This window comes from Mytilus galloprovincialis, chromosome 2 (assembly GCF_965363235.1).
Source record: "Mytilus galloprovincialis chromosome 2, xbMytGall1.hap1.1, whole genome shotgun sequence".
Taxonomy (NCBI): Eukaryota; Metazoa; Mollusca; class Bivalvia; order Mytilida; family Mytilidae; genus Mytilus; species Mytilus galloprovincialis.
This window is the reverse complement of record NC_134839.1, coordinates 26773914-26797637: the sequence shown is the minus strand read 5'-3', so window position 1 is coordinate 26797637 and position 23724 is coordinate 26773914. Positions and strand designations below refer to the sequence as shown.

The window sequence follows — 23724 nt, the reverse complement described above, 5'->3', positions numbered from 1 at the left end:
GAAATATAATAAATACAACTGTAATATGGTTACAGTAGGAATACTGGTCAACTGGATATTTAGTTCATGAAACACCTTTTACATTTTCTGCTCCACACCTGTTCAAAAAGTTTAGCAGAAAAAAAAGTAAAAAGGCTTGTGAAACTAAATTTTTATTTTGAATGTTCTTTAAATGTTAAATAAATATTAAGATTAATACAGACACAATTTTTTTTAATTGTTATTAAATAAACAATTTTAAATACCTATGAAGTGGCATTCTTAATTCATTTTCTCAAAACTTATATTAAATTCTTAAACCCCTGTATAAAGAATAATGTCTGCAGTTGTTGTGACGCAAACATCAGTTTATCAGATAACCAGACATATAGGAATAGCGACCACCATGAATATTGCCACCTCCAGTTTTCGTAATAGAAATTAGATCTCCTCTCTTTAATGATATTACAAAACTCTGAGTTTGTGAATTAGCATGTTCTGTTTTGGCAACATGTCCATTTAAGATTAAAGTGTCATTTTTCATCCATTTATAATGAACATCATTAGAGGCTTGTGCCATTATCAAGCAGCCCATCTCATATAGCCCATCTTTTGGTGTTGTGAACACTCCTGACAAGGGATTGTAATGGTTTCCTATGTTTGTCTCAACATCATCAAACTTCATGATTTGCATATTAGGAATGGATAAATGTTGCTTTACAAATGCAAGGAAAGCTGGTTTCTCGGTGTAACCTGCAACAAAAAAAAAAGATTCCTGTTATAATAATTGATTGCCATTAGTAACCTTGTTCAAAATAGTTTTATTCAGGGGTTCAGTGTTCTAAAATCAAGCTAAATGCATTTTTTAAAGACAATATTATTTTTTTCAAATCAGAATAGAAAACAAGCATACCTTAAAAATATTCAAAAGGTCACTTATAAGCATTTTTGTGGTAATAGGTTTCAGTTATAAGGTTATAAAAAATGATAAAGTATTTACTTACTGTTAGAATCACAGCCAAAGTTAAATATCTGATCTGCAACACAGAAGTTGGTCAGAGTTAACAAATAAATTAACCAAAACTTCAACATTTTGATGTAAGCTACCTGTAGGCTTGACTGCTGACTCAGATTTTTCCTGGTAGTTTTTATTTTTATGTTAACCTTTGCCCCTTTGCCCAGTCATATTTCCTTAAAGGAAGTTGTTAATTAATGTTTGTTCTTTCCTATGTTAAGATAGAAGCAGTAAATTACAAAAAAGATATAAACTGCTTAAAGCAGTTTATATCTTTTTTGTTTTTAAATTAACATTGTACAAGTGATTAAAATTGACAACTTGTTCATTCTTAATTGTTTCTGTTAGTGCATTCATTATCAGAGGCAGATTTATGGAGGGGCACAAGGGGCCCAGGCCCCCCTTATTTGTGGGAAAACTTTGGTTGATCATAAAATAAATCACTGAAATATGACTGGAGTTGGCTCCCCCTTAGGCAGTCAGTGGACTCTCCCTTATGAAATTTCTAGATCCACATCTGACTATAAGAGAGTCAACTCAAACACATTTTCAGAAACATATGTATACATACTCAACTTTATGATAAGATGATGCCAGCCTAAAAAAAATATATCTGTACTAATTCAATAGCCTTTTTAGCTCACCTGGCCCAAAGGTCCAAGTGAGCTTTTCTCATCACTTGGCGTCCGTTGTCGTCTGTTAACTTTTACAAAAATCTTCTTCTCTGAAACTACAAGGACCAAATTTAACCAACTTGTCCCCAATCATTCTTAGGGTATCTAGTTTAAAAAATATGTCTGATGATCGGCCATCCAACCAAGATGGCTGCCATGGCTAAAAATAGAACATAGTGGTAAAATGTATATTTTGGCTAATATCTCTGAAACCAAAGCATATAGAACAAATCTGACATGGGGGGTAAAATTGTTTATCAGGTGAAGATCTATCTGCCCTGAAATTTTTAGAAAATCGGACAACCGGTTGTTGGGTTGCTGCCCCCGAATTACTAATTTTAAGGAAATTTTGCAGTTTCTGGTTATTATCTTGAATATTATAAAAGATAGAGATAAACTGTAAACAGCAATAATGGTCAGCAAAGTAAGATCTACAAATAAGTCAAGAGGACCAAAATTGACAGTTGACCCCTTAAGGAGTTATTGCCCTTTATAGTCAATTTTTAACAATTTTCTAAAATTTTAGTAATCTTTTAAAAAAAATTTCCCCTCTGAAACTACAGAAACAAATTTAACCAAACTTGGCCACAATCATCCTTGGGGTATCTAGTTTAAAAAATGTGTCCGATGACATGGCCAACCAACCAAGATGGCTGCCATGGCTAAAAATAGAACAAAGGGGTGCAATCAACAGTTTTTTTTCTATGACATCATATTTTGAGGGACCATGCATAAGTGACCCTTAGTGGTGGACTGATTAATAAAGATACTTGTATAAAACTAGATATCACTGGAATCAGAATGTTCTCTAGTTTATAATGAAATGAATATAAAGTGTACTTTTATCATATTAAAAAAATTCCATCCAAAGAACACGGGGGAAAAAATGTCTAATTTGAACATAAAAAACCTGAAATCTGGTCATGTTCATACCCATAAAGACATGATACGTGCACGCCAAAACTGTCTGAAATTTATATTTTTTTACCAGGCCTTTCAAAAAATCTTGTTTCAGGGTACGGTCTCCTGCTCAGAAAAGAGCTACAGTGGCTGCAAATAAGTTTTCATTTTTCACTGCCTAAAATACAAGATGTTTACAGTGTTGTCTCCCCTTAAAACATGTATATTAAATATAATTTTTAAAATTATTTCAATCATTCAACCTGTTTTAATTGAAAGCTAATTAACTATTTTTTACAATCAAATACAAAAAACAAGAAGTTTTTCACCAATTAAGTAAATAAACAGGGGTTTCCCTCCATGGTTATTTTTAGTCGGGGAAAAATCCCTGGTTTTTTTTTACGAAACTGTTTATAGCACCCTAGGGGTAAAGTGTAGATTTTGGCCTATATCTGTAAAATAAAGCATTCAGAGTAAATCTGATAGGGTAAAATTAATTATTAATCAGGCCAAGATCTATCTGCCCTGAAATTTTCAGACAAATCGGACAACCCGATATTGGGTTGTTGCCCCGAATTAGTAATTTTAAGGAAATTTTGCAGTTTTTATACTCCCGTCATATTTTTGACGGGACGTATTATGTTATACAAATGTCCGGTGTCTGTCCGGCGTAAACATATCGCACCATAACAGTTGTCTTTATGATGGTCAAATGATCTGTATACTTTTTGGTGAAAATAAAATTAAAACTTTTTGAGTTACGACACTTTGTAACTAAAACAGGGGTGTTTTTTTTTCACATGTCGCACCGTATCTCAAAAACGATTCTTGATTATGGCTTGAAACGTTAAACACTTCTTTGTTATATTAATCTTAATATCTGTATACTTTTTGGTGATGATTCAAAATTTCATTTTTGAGTTATTGAGTATTTTGTAAAAAAGGGGGAGGGTTTTTTTACATGTCGCGCCATATCTCAAAAACAATTTATGATTATTGCTTAAGTACTGGTCTTTGTAAGAATCATGCAGGTTCCTGTTGATGGGCATTTCATGACCCCTCTTCAAATGTCTTTATATTTTGTTTATGATGAAGGTATGGTATGAAAATAAGTTTTCTGTATTAATTTTTTCTTTTCAACTTTGGTTGCCATGGAAACCATCCTTACAAAATTTTGCCTAAATACGTCCATAAGTAGCCTTTGAAAATTGAAATATAATGGATTTTAAAGAACCATAGAAATAAAGTTAATCAATACAAACAATATGTATATTTACAGTATTGACAAACACAACCCCAAACTATACAAAAACGTTAAAATTTTGAATTTTCTAAATGGTTTGTTTCCATAGCAACCATTTAAAAATGTGTTAAAATTCGAAAATGAAAAATTTCAAAAACTTTAAAATTTTAAATCTGTTTATCTCCCAAGACCAACAATACCATGACATGTCATTGACAAATTTTGAAAGACCACATTCTATATATTCAGAAAATAAAAAGAAAGTCGTGTGTTTGTTTTTTCTTTAAAAAAATAATTTTAGTCAAAAATTGTCAATTTTCACCAAAATTCAGATTACCAAACAGATGAATACTGAAACATTTTGAACTTAAAAAGCTAAAACATTCCATTTATGCGTGCATTCCTGACACAAATTTGGTAATTATAAATGAGAAAATATGATTGATAGAGATATTTTTGTAGAGAAGGACATTTTTTCTTTCTGGGCATGGTGCCCCCCCCCCCCCCCCCCTTTTTTTTCAAAATTCAAAAAATCATTAATAAATTTAAAAGATGGAATTCAATTGTGAACATTTTGAGCATTAAAACATGAAATTTCTTCAAAGGGTGAGGGCAATAATAGAACCCCCTACACAATTTTTATATATTAGATTTTTTTTTAGAAATGGGGAATGTGTCAAAGAGAGAACAACCCAAACAGAAATTTAAAATCTTTAGATTCTATTTCATGGTCTTTAAAATTGACTCTAAAGAACCTGAATCGATCACCTGTAATTTTTGGTTAAATCTTGCATCAATGATTATTTGTCCCTTCAATATATATCAATGAGTGGCTTAACAATTCCATTTAAATGTTCTTTGTATCTGTCGTTTTTTCTTCAAAAGCAAAAAATGAATTTTACCCCTATGTTCCATTTTAGCCATAGTGGCTAAGTTTCTTGAAGTACAAGGAAATAAAAAACTAAATTTATACAAGATTATAACTCCCAAGTTGGGCTGAAATTGATTAAGCATATTCAATATCAAAAGAAGATTTTTTTTTAAAGGAAGCAAACTAGATGAACAAATTGTGAAAAATTTCTTTAAAGGGCTATAACTCCAAAAGGATTCAATTGACAATTCTGGTCATATAAACTTATTTGTAGATCCTACTTTGCTGAAAGTTGTGCTGTTTATCTTTGTCATTAATAATATTCAAGATAATAACCAAAACTGCAAAATTTCCGTACAATTAACAATTAAGTGGCAGCAACCCAACAATGGGTTGTTAGATTCATCTGAAAATTTGCTCTTAAAAGGCTTTAGTGTTTGAGATATGAGCTACACACTGCATTTTACCCCTATGTTCTTATTTTACCCATGGCGGCCATGTTTTTTTACAAAATAGAAAATAGAACACAAACTTAATTCTAGATATCCTAAGGATCATTCAGTTTATAAGTTTTACTGGAATTGGTTAAGTAGTTTCAGTGGAAATGTTTCAAATATTTTACATCGGACAGACGACAACGGAAGCAAAGTGATGGCAAAATTCACAGTTCCTTTGAAACGGTGACCTAAAAAAACTACGTCCGTTCTATCAGAAATAAACTGAAAATAAAAAATAAAAAATTTGTACCATCGAGAGCGCTAACAAGGCAACTTTTTATAAATTTTAATATTTTTAAGGGTCATAACTCTTTTAAAAAAGATAATTGTCCATGATTATAGAACTCATCCGAGATATTGTTGATATTAATCTAGTGTATAAGTTTTATTAAAAATCTGGCAAGAATTGTACCTGTGGGAGCATTAAAGGGGCTATTTTCCATAAATTTATTATTTTCAAGGGTTATAAATGTTTTTATTAAAGTCGATTGACCACCAATATCTAACTTGTTCGAGATATTGCTTATAATAACCTAAAGTATTAGTTTCTTAAAAATCTGACATAATTTGTACATGTGCGAGCGCTGCAAGGACAGCCAGATGGACACAAGGACGGATGGCAATCAAAATTTTAAGCAGACCATGTTTAAACGAAAAAAATTAAGTTCTAATTTCGATTTTTATTAATTGAAAATTTTTTGGTCGCATATTGGTATCACGTTGGCGTCGTCGTCGTCCGAAGACATTTGGTTTTCGCACTCTAACTTTAGTAAAAGTAAATTGAAATCTATGAAATTTAAACACATGGTTTATGACCATAAAAGAAAGGTTGACATTGATTCTTGGTGTTTTGGTCCCAACAGTTTAGGAATTAGGGGCAAAAAAGGGCCCAAATAAGCATTTTTCTTGGTTTTCGCACAATAACTTTAGTATAAGTAAAAAGAAATCTATAAAATTTTAACATAAGGTCTCTATGACAACAACAGGAAGGTTGGGATTGATTTTGGGAGTTTTAGTCCCAACAGTTTAGGAATTAGGGGCCAAAAACAGGTCCCAAATAAGCATTTTTCTTGGTTTTTGCATAATAACTTAAGCATAAGTTATTAGAAATCTATGAAATTTTAACACAAGGTTTATAACCACAAAAGAAAGGTTTGGATTGATTTTGGGAGTTTTGGTCCCAACGAATTAGGGGCCAAAAGGGTCCAAAATTAAACTTTGTTTGATTTCATCAAAAAATTAATTATTGGGGTTCTTTGATATGCCAAATCTAACCGTGTATTCAGATTCTTAATTTTTGGTCCTGTTTTCAAATTTGTCTGTATTAAGATCAAAAGGGTCCAAAATTAAACTTAGCTTGATTTTAACAAAAAAAGAATTCTTGGGGTTCTTTGATATGCTGAATCTAAACATGGTCATAGATTTTTGATTATGGGCCCAGTTTTCAAGTTGGTCCAAATTGGGGTCCAAAATTATTATGTTAAGTATTGTGCAATACCTCTGCGGTCGTATAAAGCTGCGCCCTGCGGAGCATGTGGTTTATTTATAAAAATACTATTTTTGATATAACAAAAATAAAAAAATAAAATATTTTTTTTGTCTTAAATCAGTGGTTTTGATAAGATAATAACACTCTGTAAAGATTAGACAAATGGGACAGTTTTAATCTTGGTACAGTGTTTCCAATTTCATTATCTATGGAAAATACATTGCCTTGCATCGTTTCTTTTGTGGACTAGTATACTATTGCACAGAGTCAGATTATGTACACATAATGGCTGTTACTATTTACCTCCCATGTAAATCGACATGTATCGAAACCTTTATGCAAACACTTATTTGTCACTATGTCGATTTAACTGTGCTAAAATTGAAATTGAAGAAGAACTACAGAACCTTTCTTTTTATTCTAATATATAATAATCTAACTTATCTAAAAGATTTGAAATAAATGCGGAATGTGTCTTTTATTCTAATATATAATAATCTAACTTATCTAAAAGATTTGAAATAAATGCGGAATGTGTCCGTTGAGGCAAACTAAAGAAAGAAATACAAAACAAAAAATTCAGCAACTTTTTCCCTCTATAAAGAGGCATTGCATAGAACAGTGAAAGTTCCACCACCAAAATTCAAAGTTGATCTGCATTTGGTGGTTTTAAGCATTGTGTATAATTTTAATAACATCTGGTAAAGACAAACTAAAGTTAGAGAACAGAAACGAAAATTCAGCAATATTTCTATTTGTAAAGGGACATAACTCTTGGACGGTTTAAGTGACACCACCAAACTTAGTCTTGTTTTATGGTAATAAGCAATGTGATTAGGTTTCATAACATTTGGTTGAGGCAAACTAAAGATAGAGAACAGAAACCAACGTTGGGACATACTGACGGACGGACAAGGGTTAACCTTAATGCCCCCTCCGCCACTGCGGGGGCATAAAAATATGTAAATATAACAATTGATTAAATTAGGCAAAATTCAAGAATGGCCATTGCACATGGTTGTCATAAAGGTTTGAGAATCAAAACAGTATACAATAGTTCGGACCAGCAAATTTTCCTCAGGGCCACAAGGATAATATTTTTGAGAACCATAAAAAAAAACGCGATTATTCTGCGGTATACAAATAATAATTCAGTTAGGTTTTAAAAAAAATAATAGACAAGCTGTCCTTTTCCACCATATACAATAGAAACATTGACAAATTCTTGCACAATTAATGTAGATCGTTGGTATATATTTCCTCAGATAGAACATGTAGAATTTGTATGCCCCCACTGTAGCAAAGGGGGCATTAAGTTGTACCCTTGTCTGTAAGTACGTCCGTTCCAGAGTTATACCCTTATACAAATGCAAAAAAAAATGCTGACTTTTTTGTTTCCGTTCTCTAACTTAAGTTTGCCACAACCAAATATTTTGAAACTTATACACAATGCTTATTTCCATAAAATTCAGAACAGTTAGAATGTTATTGGTGTAACAGGTACTGTCAATAAGTTATGACCCTTTAAAAATGGAAAAAATGCTGAATTTTCCGTTTCCGTTCTCTTTTTTTCGTCTGTCTGACATAGTTCATCTTACCCTGACCTCATTTTCTTAGAACATTGATAATGTTAAGTTAATATGATACTTGTATTAAAATCTTTACATAACACTTACAGAGTTTCAAAAGTAATTCAATTATAAATAAAACCAACCAGACATTTCAGGGTGAGTCTTCTTGTTTAGCAGATCTTAGTCTAGGGTTAAAGTTTTTAAAGCATCAATCTGTTTCAAAAACCAACAATGAGTTGCATTAAATTGTTACTGTAACTTCTTTATAGCCATTTTGAAAGAGAAAGTATCCTGAGCTATTTTTTTTTAAATGTTCATTAAGATTTGTTTTATAGATAATCATGTTATGCTCATTGTTGAAGGATATACGGTGATCTGTGGTTGTTTATTTCTATGTCTTTGCTCTCTCTGGTTGAGAGTTAATTGTCTCATTGACAATTACAACACATCCTCATATCTTTATACATAGACTTACTAGTAATTAAGTTTTGGATTCAACTTTATTCTTTTTCACTGACAGCATCAGTCTTAGAAACGACAACGGGTTATGCGTATTACCATTTTTTTTAAAAACTTCTGAGAAATCATACATATAAGATTGAAGGAAGGGGGTACATATGCTGCCCTCAACTTTAGAAGTTGTGTTATGCTTAAATTCTTAAAATACTTAGTTCACAAGTAAACCCAATGAGATACCACATTTCTTTCAACAAATTTTATAATTTTGAAAAAAAAAAAAAAAAAAATCGAAAAAAAAGGGGGGTGCACCATACCCAGAGTGATGATTTTTCATTTTGTACAAGTATATCTTCATTTATCATATATTCTCCTTTAAAATTAACAAATGTGTGTCAGAATTGCACATATAAATGGAATGATTTAGCTTTTTAAGTTCAAAATTTTTGATTATTCATCTGATTGTTAATCTGAATTTTGGTGAAAATTGACAATTTTTGACTAAATTTTTTTTTTTAAAGAAAAAAAAACACACGACTTTCTTTTTATTTTCTGAATATATAGAATGTGGTCTTTCAAAATTTGTCAATGACATGTCATGGTATTGTTGGTCTTGGGAGATAAACAGATTTAAAATTTTAAAGTTTTTGAAATTTTTCATTTTCGAATTTTAACACATTTTTAAATGGTTGCTATGGAAACAAACTATTTAGTAAATTCACAATTTTAACGTTTTTATATAGTTTGGGGTTTTGTTTGTCAATACTGTAAATATACATATCCTTTGTATTGATTAACTTTATTTCTATGGGACTTTAAATTCCCTTATTTTATATTTTCAAAAAGGGTCTTTTTTCACATATTCAGGCAAAATGTTGATTTGATGGTTACCATGGCAACGGGCATAATACAGGGAAAATAAAGACAGAATTTTGACCATCTACCAAAGTTCTTATGATATAGGGCAAAAAAAATTACTTCTGTGACATGCCATGAATCACCTTCTGCATGATTTTTACAAAGACCGGTACTTAAAACTTTACACATGTCTTTGTTATATTAATCTTAAGATCTGTATACTTTTTGGTGATGATTCAAAATTTCATTTTTGAGTTATTGAGTATTTTGTAAAAAAGGGAGAGGGGTTTTTACATGTTGTGCCGCAAGTCTTTGTTATATTAATCTAAAGAGTTGTATACATTTTGGTGATGATTCAAAATTTCAAGGCAGTTAAGCTGCCTGATGCGAGCACCCTAGATTTGTGTTCTACCCAATAAATGCTGAAATATGTGCCATTGTTATTATCCAACTGAATAGTATGTTATTTATAACTAATTGAACAGTTTTTCATACTTTTAATTCTGGATTACAAAAAAAAAGACCAGAAAAACCTTAATTGATCGTCGATTTATCCAAAAGTTTTGAAGTTGCACGTAGGAAGTAGAGCACATTAGGAATCCATATGTAGTTTATTAGGGCCCCGCCAAAGGCGGGTCGCCCTATAGTGATCAGTCTGTCCTTCTGTCTGTCCGTCCGTCCGTCTGTCCATCCTTCCGTAACACTTTGTGTCCGCTCCATATCTAGAGAACCATTATGATTTCATACTTTATACTTTACATGTTTATTAACCACCACCAGAGGGCGTGTCATGATGTATGTACAACTTCCTAGGTCAAAGGTCAAGGTAAAAAAACTTTGGTTTCAGTTGACAACCCTGTGTCCTGTGGTGAAGATCGTGTCCGCTTTATATCTTGAGAACCGTTATGATTTCAAAGTTTATACTTGACATGTATATGAACCAACACCAGAGGGTGTGTCATAATTTATGAACGACTGCCTAGGGCAAAGTTCAAGGTCAAAAACTTTGGTTTCAGTTGACAACCCCATGTCCTATGGTAAAGATCGTGTCCGCTCTATATCTTGAGAACCGTTATCATTTCAAAGTTTATCTTTGACATGTTTATAAACCAACACCAAAGGGTGTGTCATAATTTATTTACAACTTCCTAGGTCAAAGGTCAAGGTCAAAAACTTTGATTTCAGTTGACAAACCCATGTCTTATGGTAAAGATACAATTTTTTAATGCACATTATTCACAGCGGGGCCCACAGAGATGGCTCCCATCTCAATGATATCTAGTTATCCCCTGAGCTTTTGGCTAAGATGTCAAAGAACAAATGTATGAAATATTTAATCACCGAAAATTTCTAAAGACAGGTAGTTTAGATTTCCCAAATGGCAAAAGTCGTAGGAATATTATTTGTCATCAATACATAGTCAACTACGTCAGTAGTCTATTAAAATTCATGTTGGCAGCAGTTTTAAATTAGAAGATGAAATTTGCCTATCTTTTCAATATGTAGACAGGGGTTCAAATTAGTGGTGATCCGAGGTCCGCGACCTTCCACTTTTGCAGTCCCACTTTCGACTTGGTTACTAGCTACGCCCGATATGCCAGTTGAAAGAAAATAATAAATAACTTTGCAAACCTTTTTACCAAAGTCTCCAAATAAACGATCTCAAAACTTATTTTCATCATTATTATTCATGACAGCTATGTTCATTTTGCTTTCTTTATACAGAAAATCGCCTACAAATAATGTGTAAATTTGATTAAATTCGTATCCGACTGACAAAAACAACATTGAAAACAAATTGGATGCCAATTACAATATCGGATCCGATTCTGAAAGCGGATAAGAGTAATTCCGGATTAAGCGATCAATTAAAAAAATTCCATACAGGTGACAAAATACATCCATGCATGGTAAATAAATATAAACACTAGAATTGAAAACCAAAAGATATATGTTTAAGAAAGAAAAAGCAGAAAATATTTTGTACAGAAACTCAAAATTACTTTTTGACAAATTTTAATGTCAAAATCCAATACAATGTGACAGCTGGGAAAAGTATATCTAACAATATATATGTTCATGTTTACAGTATAAATTTTCTTTATCAGTGATAAATGTTGATAATGCATGTGAGATGCTTTTAAAGTTTAAACATATTCCTGCAATTTCAATGGGTATTTTTTTTCCTCAATTTTGAAGGGTCATTTAAAATAGCTGGAAGTTTCTTACTTTATTTTCACAAATAGTGCAACTAGATTATATGATACCTGAATGTAAGCAAATCATATGATATATAGGTGGAGTCCTTTGGGTCACTCTACCCCCTCCTGTTTGATAACTTTGAAACGGATGAGATCCCCACCCTTCATACATATACATTAATGTATGGGACTATATAACTAAACAAATGAAATATAGGGAAACTCCCTAGGGTGACCATCCCCCCTGTTTAAGAGCTTGGAAACAGTCAAGATCCCCACCTCTAAACCATATATATTCATGTATGAGACAATATAAGTAATCAAATGAAATACTGGGGAGTCCCTTGGGTCACCCCAACCCTCCTGTTTGTGAACTTTGAAAAGGTCAAGATCCCCACCCCTAAACCATATATATTCATGTATGGGACAATATAATAAATCAAATGTAATATAGGGGAAGTCCCCGCAGTCACCCCACCCCTCCTTTTTGAGAACTTGGAAACGGTCGAGAACCCCACCCCTAAACCATATACATTCTTGTATGGGACAATACATTACAAATCATATGAGAGGGGGGATAGGACCTTTATCGGGACTCCGGGATCTGGTGTTTTTAAGCCTGGGATTTCCGGATCAGGACCCCTCCTACCCCTCTCATATGAAATATAGGTGGAGACTCCGAGTTTGTGGGGCTACTCTACCCCTTCCTGTTTGAAAATTTGAAAATGGTCGAGACCCCCAACCATAAACCATATATATTCATGTATGGAACAATATAACAAATCAAATGAATTATAAAGGGAGTCCCTAGGGTCACTGTACACCCTCCTGTTTGAGAACTTGGAATCAGTCTAGATCCTCACCCTTTAACCATATATATATACTCATGTATGGGACTATAACAAATCAAATATTGAGAATTTGGAAACAGTTGAGATCCCCACCTCTAAATCAAATGAAATATAGGGGAGTGGCTGTGGTCACCCCACCCCTCCTGTTTGTGAACTTGAAAACAGTCGAGATTCCCACCTTTTAATTAAACCATATATATTCATGTATTGGACATAAGAACTAATCAAATGAAATATAGGGAAAGTCCTTAGGGTCAACTTAACTCCTCCTGTTTGCTAAATTGGAAACAGATGAGATCACCAACCTCAACCATATATATTCATATATTTGACAATATAACTAATCAAATGAAATATAGGGGAAGTCACTGGGGTCACCCCATCCCCTCCTGTTTAAAAACTTGATAACGGTTGAGATCCCTACCCCTAAACCATATATATTCATGTATGGGACAATGAAAAAAAATCAAATGAAATAAAGAGGTAGTCCCTAGCGTCACCCCACCCCTCTTGAGATACCAACCCATAAACCATATTCATTCCTGTTTGTAATTTCTAAAAGATTGAATGACATTCAAGGTCAATCTCATAGACGTCACATATGCATATCACTTTGCTAGACTTAGCCAATGTGTACTAGACTTTGCCCAATTTCAGGCTTCCATGGGAATGAATACTGTAATTATGGGAGCTTTATTTGGTAGACTACGTAACAGCATTATATTACAATTATTTTTTGTTTATTATAAAATTTTATTGATGGAAAAAAATGAGAAGGTTTAAAGAATTTACCTTAATTATATTTGGAATTATATCTGGTCCTATAAAAATTTTCATTTGATATGGCTCATTTTTAAGAAAACATATCTTTCAAGCCCAAGAATGTTTGACCAACTGTTTTATAATTACCTGCCATTTTATTCCAAAACTTACACATCATGGATTTAGGTTGAAGGTGGGGGTCATTTACATTTACTATGGGCAGGTCAGTTAGACCCCACCTTTGATCCCTGTAGTAGTAAACATTTGTCTGATTTGGGTCTCATAACTTTAAGACTGTAGAAAAAATCTCAGGTTTCTTTCAAGGGAAGCAAGTGCATTCATACTTAAACAAGCTTGTACTATAGTTAACTTGAACTTCTAACAGTCAACTAATACCAACATTAACTATCAACTAGAACAACTGCAATCATTGCGAACTTGTACCACTGCAGACTCATGACCATGAAAAAAATATACTTGATATATATGTTGCTTTTAAAACCTTGATAAAATATGAACTTTTTGCCTTAATGGTTTAATTCATTAAATGAACATAAATTAGCATATTAATCTATTGCAATAAAAATCATAATATCTAAATAAATTTGTAGATTTAGCTAACAAAGTCCTTATATTTGTATAAAGTAACATTCGTTTATAGTGGAAAATTGTTTTAACGTTGAATAAGCTTCAATTAAAATTGCTTGCTGGTCCCTCTCTGTGATTACCATTATATTACGCTGGTTCATTTCCCAATCAATCTGTCCCCAAGGGAAGATAAATAAATCAATTTTCGTTCATAGTCTTTTTCAAAAATGATGAACGGTTCTTTATATTGGTATGTAATCATTTTAAACGTTTCAAATTTATGAAATTATATTCATACATCAATGTTTTTGATACACCAATAACAAAAACTGAAATATATTGAATTGATACATTTTGTAATTATTCAAAATTATATCAGAAACCTAAACTTAATTATAAAATAATGAACCTGTTAAGGGGACAGAATACTCGCATAACTTTTTCGAATTGGCACATAATACAACGAAATGTCACTCTTGCATACAAATGGCACATCAATATAATTAATTATCTGCGAAATCGTCCCCCACCTTCAATGATGATTCTAGATTATAAATATAACCAAAAGTTGTTAATCTTTAGATAGTTAAGACTAATGAAAGCTAACCCAATGTAAAAATATTTCTTTGCAATTTTTTAAACTTCCTCAAAAAAATACTCGAGCCACTTGACTTTCATAGCTCAAAATTAACGTTTTTACACAATATTTGAATAAAGTAGTTGAAGATTATTCGCTTCTCAAAATGTAAGACGCAATAAAAATCGTATGCTTGCACCATCCTACCGAAATACAGATTTAATTAAGTCCTGAACATTTTGACATTTCTTCGTATATTTTGAACAAAACCGGTTTTAACCAAATCACAAGTACGTGTTAAGATCCGACTAAATACCTATTTTCCTATATGGTCAGGTTAAGTTGCTACATAAATGTAAAATATACATGATATATGAATGTTTAATGTTTGTTCTTTTTTAAAAATCTTTAAAAAAAGAAATTAAAGCAACATTGCCACAGTTTTTGTCGAGCCTGCAACTTTTGTTGCATAAAGCTTGACATAGGGATAGTGATCCGGCGGCGGCGGCGTTAGCTCACTTCTTAAAAGCTTTATATTTTAGAAGGTGGAAGACCTGGATTCTTCATACTTTGTATATAGATGCTTCATGTTACGAAGTTTCCGTCAGTCACATGTCCAATGTCCTTGACATCATTTTCATGGTTCAGTGACCACTTGAAAAAAAAGTTCAAATTTTTTGTAATGTTGAATTTTCTCTTATTATAAGTAAAAGGATAACTATATTTGATATGTGTGTACCTTGCAAGGTCCTCATGTCTGTCAGACAGTTTTCACTTGACCTCGACCTCATTTCATGGATCAGTGAACAAGGTTAAGTTTTGGTGGTCAAGTCCATATCTCAGATACTATAAGCAATAGGGCTAGTATATTCGGTGTATGGAAGGACTGTAAGGTGTACATGTCCAACTGGCAGGTGTCATCTGACCTTGAACTCATTTTCATGGTTCAGTGGTTAAAGTTAAATTTTTGTGTTTTGGTCTGTTTTTCTCATACTATATGCAATAGGTCTACTATATTTGTTGTATGGAATGATTGTAAGGTGTACATGTCTAGCGGGCAGATGTCATGTGACCTTGACCTCATTTTCATTGTTCAGTGGTCAAAGTTAAGTTTTTATACGACCGCAAAATTTGAAAAATTTTTCGTCGTATATTGCTATCACGTTGGCGTCGTCGTCGTCGTTGTCGTCCAAATACTTTTAGTTTTTGCACTCTAACTTTAGTAAAAGTGAATAGAAATCTATGAAATTTTAACATAAGGTTTATGACCACAAAAGCAAGGTTGGGATTGATTTTGGGAGTTTTGGTCCCAACAGTTTAGGAATTAGGGGCCAAAAAGGGCCCAAATAAGCATTTTCTTGGTTTTCGCACTATAACTTTAGTTTAAGTGAATAGAAATCTATGAAATTTTGACACAAGGTTTATGACCACAAAAGAAAGGTTGGGATTGATTTTGGGAGTTTTGGTTCCAACAGTTTAAGAATTAGGGGCCAAAAAAGGGCCAAAATAAGCATTATTCTTGGTTTTCGCACAATAACTTTAGTATAAGTAAATAGAAATCAATGAAATTTAAACACAAGGTCTATGACCACAAAAGGAAGATTGGGATTGATTTTGGGAGTTGAGGTCCTAACAGTTTAGGAATAAGGGGCCAAAAAGGGGCCCAAATAAGCATTTTTCTTGGTTTTCGCACCATAACTTTAGCATAAGTAAATAGAAATCTATGAAATTTAAACACAAGGTTTATAACCATAAAAGGAAGGTCTGGATTGATTTTGGGAGTTTTGGTCCCAACAGTTTAGGAATAAGGGGCCCAAAGGGTTCAACATTAAACTTTGTTTGATTTAATCAAAAATTGAATAATTGGGGTTCTTTGATATGCTGAATCTAAATGTGTATGTAGATTCTTAATTTTTGGTCCCGTCTTCAAAGGGGTCTACATTAAGGTCCAAAGGGTCCAAAATGAAACTTAGTTTGATTTTAACAAAAATTGAATCCTTGGGGTTCTTTGATATGCTGAATCTAAAAATGTACTTAGATTTTTAATTATTGGCCCAGTTTTCAAGTTGGTCCAAATCGGGGTCCAGAATTAAACTTTGTTTGATTTCATCAAAAATTGAATAATTGGGGTTCTTTGATATGCCAAATCTAACTGTGTATGTAGCAGACTTGGGGTCAATTACATTGGAATGTAATTAATTAAATTACACATTACATTGCAAAAATGGTCAATTACACTAATTACACATGACACAGTTTTTGAAAAGTAATTAATTAAATTACAATTACTTTACTAAAGTAATTAATTAAATTACACATTACATTTCATCATAATATTTGTTAACCAATATTATACATGTTTGTATAATGTATGTGTAAAATATTCATGTAAACATAGTTTAAGCGTTGCATTTGATAATCATGAGTAATTTTAATGTTTTGTCATTTAGTCTGCATCTCTCTGGTCTGTACACTTTGACAGTCATTCTCAAAAGTATTTCTATAGGAGCTAGCTAATGTGGCATATATTGCTTGGTTAGAAAATGGAGGTATTTATGATACTTCCATAATCTGTAGATGTGGTGATGGAAGAGGAAATTAGTTCCTATAACTTGCCATTACATTAAGGGGTATTTTGACATCTCAGAAATGAAGTTATTTAAATCAAACATAGCATGAATAAAGAAATTATAAATAAATAAAAAAAAATCACTTAATAATTATTAAAAGGTATGCTTGTCACAACATTGAAAATAATTTTTAGTACAAACAATGTATACAATGTCTATATCTTAGCAATATTTTGATAATTAGATAAAATGGGCGCACTACATTTGCGCGCATTTGGAGATTAAAATGTTTTATGTTTGCGCGCAGCTTTTGATTACATTTGCGCGCATTTATCTTACAGGTAAACTCAGGTAAAAAAGGGTATATAATAAAATATTAATGATATAAAAATTCATTAAATTTGAAAATATACTTCAATCATATGTTGTTCATATCGTATTCTAAGACAACTTGATATAAAGTGTGCATGCTAAATTCTGTTATAACTTAAGGCATACATGTAACTTCATTGCGAATTTTTCAGGGTAAACAAGTACTTTTTTATATATTCCTATATCTAAGTACCCCGAATAGTGATCTTTTTAAAATTTGTAAACAATCTAAGTTAGTTTGTAAAGTTTTGTCAAGTAACGAACATTTGAAGTTTTTTTTTTTATATAGCAAATCGGATTGATAGAATATAATGCAACCGACTTATCCTGCTTGTATCCAACGTCTACCTCCTAGTGGGTGAGTAGGTGACTTGGACTTACGGAAAGGATACTTTTACTTAAAAATAATTGAATAAATTTATAGATAAATAAGAGTTATTGCCTAAGCTTACCTGAGTTTACCAGCCAAATAAATGCGCGCAATTGTAATGAGAAGCTGCGCGCAAACGTAATGATTTTTGCGCGCAAATGTAATGGCAATGCGCGCAAACGTAATGCACCGGATAAAATACATGTAATAGTGGCATTGCCCCTGGACATTTTAATCTGAATAATTGCTATTTGTTTTTAAAGCTGTTAATTTTTATCTTTATAATCCTTTTGTGTATACTAATTTGACAAACTGATTGTGTGCAGTAAATTTAAATTCTAAATGAACTCACATAAAGATTTTTCACACATTTTTTTGTTTTTGTTTAACATGGTGATTTATTACTTTTCAGTCTATTTAGTTAAAGATCTTTCTTAAAAACTTATGAATTTTTTCAAATCATAAGACTATTCAGAAAAAAATTCTGTTGGTCAAATAAGTAATATAAAAACTTTAGAATAAATTACAGATAGTATGTGATATCAATATTTGAAAAATATATATAATTTTACAATTTATATTATTAAACATAAATCCTTATCATAAACACCATAAAAGTACATGTAATTGAAATGTAATTCAAAAGTAATTGAGCATTATTTACATGCTTTTTTTCATTGTAATTAATTAAATTACCATTACAAGTAATTAAAAAAATGCTCAATTACACATTACATTCAATTACATGGAAAATTGTAATGCATTACACTTAATTACCATTACATTTTTAATTACCCCATCCCTGGTATGTAGATTCTTAATTTTTGGTCCCGTTTTCAAATTGGTCTACATTAAAGTCCAAAGGGTCCAAAATTAAACTAAGTTTGATTTTAACAAAAATTTAATTCTTGGGCTTCTTTGATATGCTGAATCTAAACATCTACTTTGATTTTTTTATTATGGGCCCAGTTTTCAAGTTGGTCCAAATCAGGATCCAAAATTATTATATTAAGTATTGTGCAATAGCAAGAAATTTTCAATTGCACAGTATTCAGCAATAGCAAGAAATCTTCAATTGCACAGTATTGTGCAATAGCAAGAAATTTTCCATTGCACAGTATTGCACAATAGCAAGAAATCTTCAATTGCACAGTATTGTGCAATAGCAAGTATTTTCAATTGCACAGTATTGCGCAATAGCAAGAAATATCTAATTTCACAATATTGTGCAATAGCAAGAAATTTTTTAATTGGAGTTATCTTTCTTTGTCCAGAATAGTAGTTGAATCAACTTAAATCATTGTTTTATACAATATACAATGTATATTCACTTTTACTACCAACTGATAAATTAAAACAATCTTTACCATTCAGTGATAACAAGCACTTTTTTTACATTTTAATATTTTATGATGTATTTAAATGAGTAGTTTTTGTTGCAAACTCCATTAGAAATTTGAATTGAGATCAGTTTTGGAATAAGGGAAAGGGGGATGTGAAAAATATATTCAACAGCATAATGAATTGCTCAAAGGCAAAACAAAAATTTTAAGTTCATTAGAACACATTCATTCTGTGTCAGAAACCTATGCTGTGTCAACTATTTAATCACAATCCAAATTTAGAGTTGAATCCAGCTTGAATGTTGTGTCCATACTTGCCCCAACCGTTCAGGGTTCAACCTCTGCGGTCGTATAAAGCTGCGCCCTGCGGAGCATCTGGTTGAGTTTTGGTCTTTTTATCTAATACTATATGCCATAGGTCAACTATATTTGGTGAATGGAAATATTTTATGATCTTTATGTCAGTCGTGCAGGTTTTATTTGACCGTGACCTCATTTTCACGGTTCATTGCACAGTGTTAAGTTTTTGTGTTTTGATCTATTTTTCTTAAACTATAAGTAATGGGTCAAGTATATAATATGTTGTATAGAAGCATTGTTAGCTGTACATGTCTGCCAGGCATGGTTCATCTGACCTTGACCTCATTTTCAAGGTTCATTGTTCTTTGTTTAGTTATCTTGGTTAATGTTAAGTTTATGTGACCGTTGTAATAAAGCTTAGCTTTATACTTAGGACTATCAACATAATATCAATGATTAGTTTAGAAGGCGAGACATTTCAGTGTGTGCACTCTTGTCATAATTATGTTTGCCTTGGTTTTTGGTTAACTGACTACAGGGCTTACAGTGCTTTGATTTTTTTTAGTCATTGAGTATTTTGTAAAACAGGAGAGGGTTTTTTTTACAGGTTGCGCCGTATCTCAAAAATAATTTATGATTATTGCCTAAAATTTTACACACTTTTTTGTTATATTAATCTAAAGATCTGTATACTTTTTGGTTTTGATTTAAACTTTTATTTTAGGGATATTTATTTTTTTGTAAAAAAAAAAAACAGGGTGGGGGGTTTCACTTGTCCCGCCGTGTCTCAAAAACAATATATGGTTATTGCTTAAAACTTTCTCAGAAACTATTTATGATTATTGCATAAAACTTCCACACAAGACGTCGGGTGTATCATGCGCTCATGGCGCAGCTGTTTATTGGTTATTATCTTGAATATTACTATATATAGAGGTAAATTGTAAACAGCAATAATGTTCAGCAAAGTAAGAATTACAAATAAGTCAACATGACAAAAATTGTCAGTTGACCCATTAAGGAGTAATTTGCCCTTTGTATTCTATTTTTAACCATTTATCTAAAATTTTAGTTATCTTTTAAAACATCTTCTCCTCTGAAACTACTTAGACAAATTTAACCAAACTGGGCAACCATCATCTTAAGGGTATGTTGTTTCAATAATGTGTCCAATGACCTTGTCCATGAACTAAGATGGCTGACATGGCTAAAAAAAGTACATAGGGGTAAAATGCAATTTTTGGCTAATATCTCTGAATTCAAAGCATCTAGAACAAATCTCATTCATTTAAATATTTTCAATAAGTCAAGATCTAACTGCCCTGAAATTTTCAGACAAATTAGGCAACCCATTGTTTAGTTCCTTCCCCTGAATTGGTAATTTTAAGAAAATTTTGCAGTTATCTTCAATATGATCTTAGATAAAGATAAACTGTAATCAACAATTATGTATAGCAAAGTAAGATCTACAAATAAGTCAACTTGACCAAAACGGTCAATTGACCCCTTAAGGAGTTACTGCTCTTTATAGTAAATTTTAAACAACTTTTGTAAATTATGTAATTTTTTGTAAACTTTACAAAATAATTTCCTTTGAAACTACTGAGCCAAGTTCATTATAGATGGAGAAAAATTGTAAACAGCAAGAATTTCAGTAAAGTAAGATTGACAAACACATCATCATCAAAACATTATTTTCTCATGAATTCTATTCTCATCTGTTATGAATGTCATTTGTTTAGTATGATCATAGACGAAGGACAAAGGTGAGGGACACAGGCTCTTTAGAGCCTCTAGTTTTTTTTACATTTTCCTTAATTAAACAATTCTTTGTTGTAGGAGTTTTAAGACTTTTTACCATATTTTGACTTTTGTACCATATGATACATGATTTAAAACTTCATTTATACAGTGTCATGGGACATTTTACTACAGTTTGGTAATTGTGTTGTATCCATAGCACATTTTACAATACTTTTCTCATAAATTTTTTGTTCTATTTATAGATATATGATTACCTGTATTATGCAATACTTTTCTCATGACAGATTTGTTCTATTTAAAGATCTAGAATTACCTGTCTCATACAATACTTTTCTCATGACAGATTTGTTCTATTTATAGATATATGATTACCTGTATTATACAATACTTTTCTCATGACAGATTTGTTCTATTGATTGATATATAGGATTACCTGTCTCATACAATACTTTTCTCATGACAGATTTGTTCTATTTATAGATATTAGATTACCTGTCTCATACAATACTTTTCTCGTGACATATTTGTTCTTTTTATAGATATAGGATAACCTGTCTCAAACAATACTTTTCTCATGACATATTTGTTCTATTTATAGATATAAGATTACCTGTCTCATACATTACTTTTCTCATGACATATTTGTTCTATTTATAGATAGTGAATTACCTGGTATGTTACCACAGCCCTGTTCAGTACAGTATTTTGTGCAACATTATTTAGACATCAACAGTGTACCAAGAAGATCCTTCTTTGAACTGTTATCTTATTTTGCGGACAATGAATTGGAAAAGGAAAAATTAGAGGAATTCTGCACAGCAGAAGGACAGGTGAAATCAATTGATATAACTCTCTCATGCAAAACTCTGGTTTCTTACCTTGCTTTGGGTATACTTTTTGTAAAATGACAGAATTTAAAAACTATAGGTCACAGTACAGCCTTTAATAATGAGCAAACTCCATACTTGCATAGTCAGCTATAAAAGTCCATGAAATGACAAATGTTAATCAATTCAAAAAAGAAAACTAACTTTCTTATTTATGTATAAAATGATGAATGTTAAACAAATATGTAACACAGCAACAAACAACAATCACTGATTACAACTTGGTTTTCTAAGGTTATATAAAATATTTTGGCCTCAAGCATCATAGAAATGACATTTAATATTGTCAAAATGAGCATCTGGTGCAGTAAAGTTTGTACCATTGATGTTATTGATACAGTTGCTACAATAATGATGTATTTTTCATTTCATCATTAAAATATCAAGTAGAAATACTAGCTGATGTAGAGTTGATTTTAATGCCCCTAGCAGAGGGGGCATTATTGGTGGAAGAAGACCTCAAGTCTTCTGAAGACTATGGTGCCGACTTTAAAATCATTGAGCCTCCGTATACCGCATTCGTTTCTGTGCATTACAATTTCGTAACAACTTCCAATTTTTGACATCTAATTTTACACATGATTAAGCATCTGAATCATTTAATTTGTAAATTAGGGAAGAAAAACAATTACTATCGTAAATATGTACCCTTTTTTGTCGAGCCTGCAACTTTTGTTGCAGAAAGCTCGACATAGGGATAGTGATCCGGCGGTGGCGGCGGCGGTGGGGGTGTTAGCTCACTTCTTAAAAGCTTTATATTTTAGAAGGTGGAAGACCTGGATGCTTCAATTTACTGTGTATATAGATGCTTCATGTTACAAAGTTTCCGTCAGTTACATGTCCAATGTCCTTGACCTCATTGTCATGGTTCAGTGACCACTTGAAAAAAAAGTTCAAATTTTTTGTAATGTTGAATTCTTTCTTATTATAAGTAATAGGATAACTATATTTGATATTTGCGTACCTTGCAAGGTCCTCATGTCTGTCCGACAGTTTTCACTTGACCTTGACCTCATTTCTTGGATCAGTGAACAAGGTTAAGTTTTGGTGGTCAAGTCCATATCTCAGATACTATAAGCAATAGGGCTAGTATATTCCGTGTATGGAAGGACTGTAAGGTGTACATGTCCAACTGGCAGGTGTCATCTGACCTTGACCTCATTTTCATGGTTCAGTGGTTATAGTTAAATTTTTGTGTTTTGGTCTGTTTTTCTCATACTATATGCAATAGGTCTACTATATTTGTTGTATGGAATGATTGTAAAGTGTACATGTCTAGCGGGCAGATGTCATGTGACCTTGACCTCATTTTCATGGTTCAGTGGTCAAAGTTAAGTTTTTGAGTTTTGGTCTTTTTATCTAATACTATATGCCATAGGTCAACTATATTTGGTGTATGGAAATATTTTATGATCTTTATGTCAGTCGTGCAGGTTTTATTTGACCTTGACCTCATTTTCACGGTTCATTGCACAGTGTTAAGTTTTTGTGTTTTGATCTATTTTTCTTAAACTATAAGTAATGGATCAACTATATATGTTGTATAGAAGCATTGTTAGCTGTACATGTCTGCCAGGCATGGTTCA

At 31.9% G+C, this 23724-nt stretch overlaps 2 protein-coding genes across 2 annotated transcripts in view; one reads left to right on the top strand and one right to left on the bottom strand.

Annotated features, from left to right (window-relative positions):
* LOC143063269 (NADPH-dependent diflavin oxidoreductase 1-like) overlaps positions 1-23724 on the top strand; it is a 47228-nt gene that overhangs the window by 11661 nt on the left and 11843 nt on the right. The window contains exon 9 of the mRNA XM_076235313.1: positions 21909-22081. Within this exon, the coding sequence (XP_076091428.1) occupies positions 21909-22081 (173 nt within the window). The remainder of the gene's footprint in view (positions 1-21908; positions 22082-23724) is intronic.
* Positions 137-1151, bottom strand: LOC143063270 (complement C1q-like protein 3). The gene is made up of 2 exons (XM_076235315.1): positions 984-1151; positions 137-732 (listed from the first exon to the last, which is right to left on the bottom strand). Exons 1-2 carry the CDS (start codon positions 1069-1071, stop codon positions 344-346), a joined length of 477 nt encoding a protein of 158 aa, XP_076091430.1. The 5' UTR covers positions 1072-1151; the 3' UTR covers positions 137-343.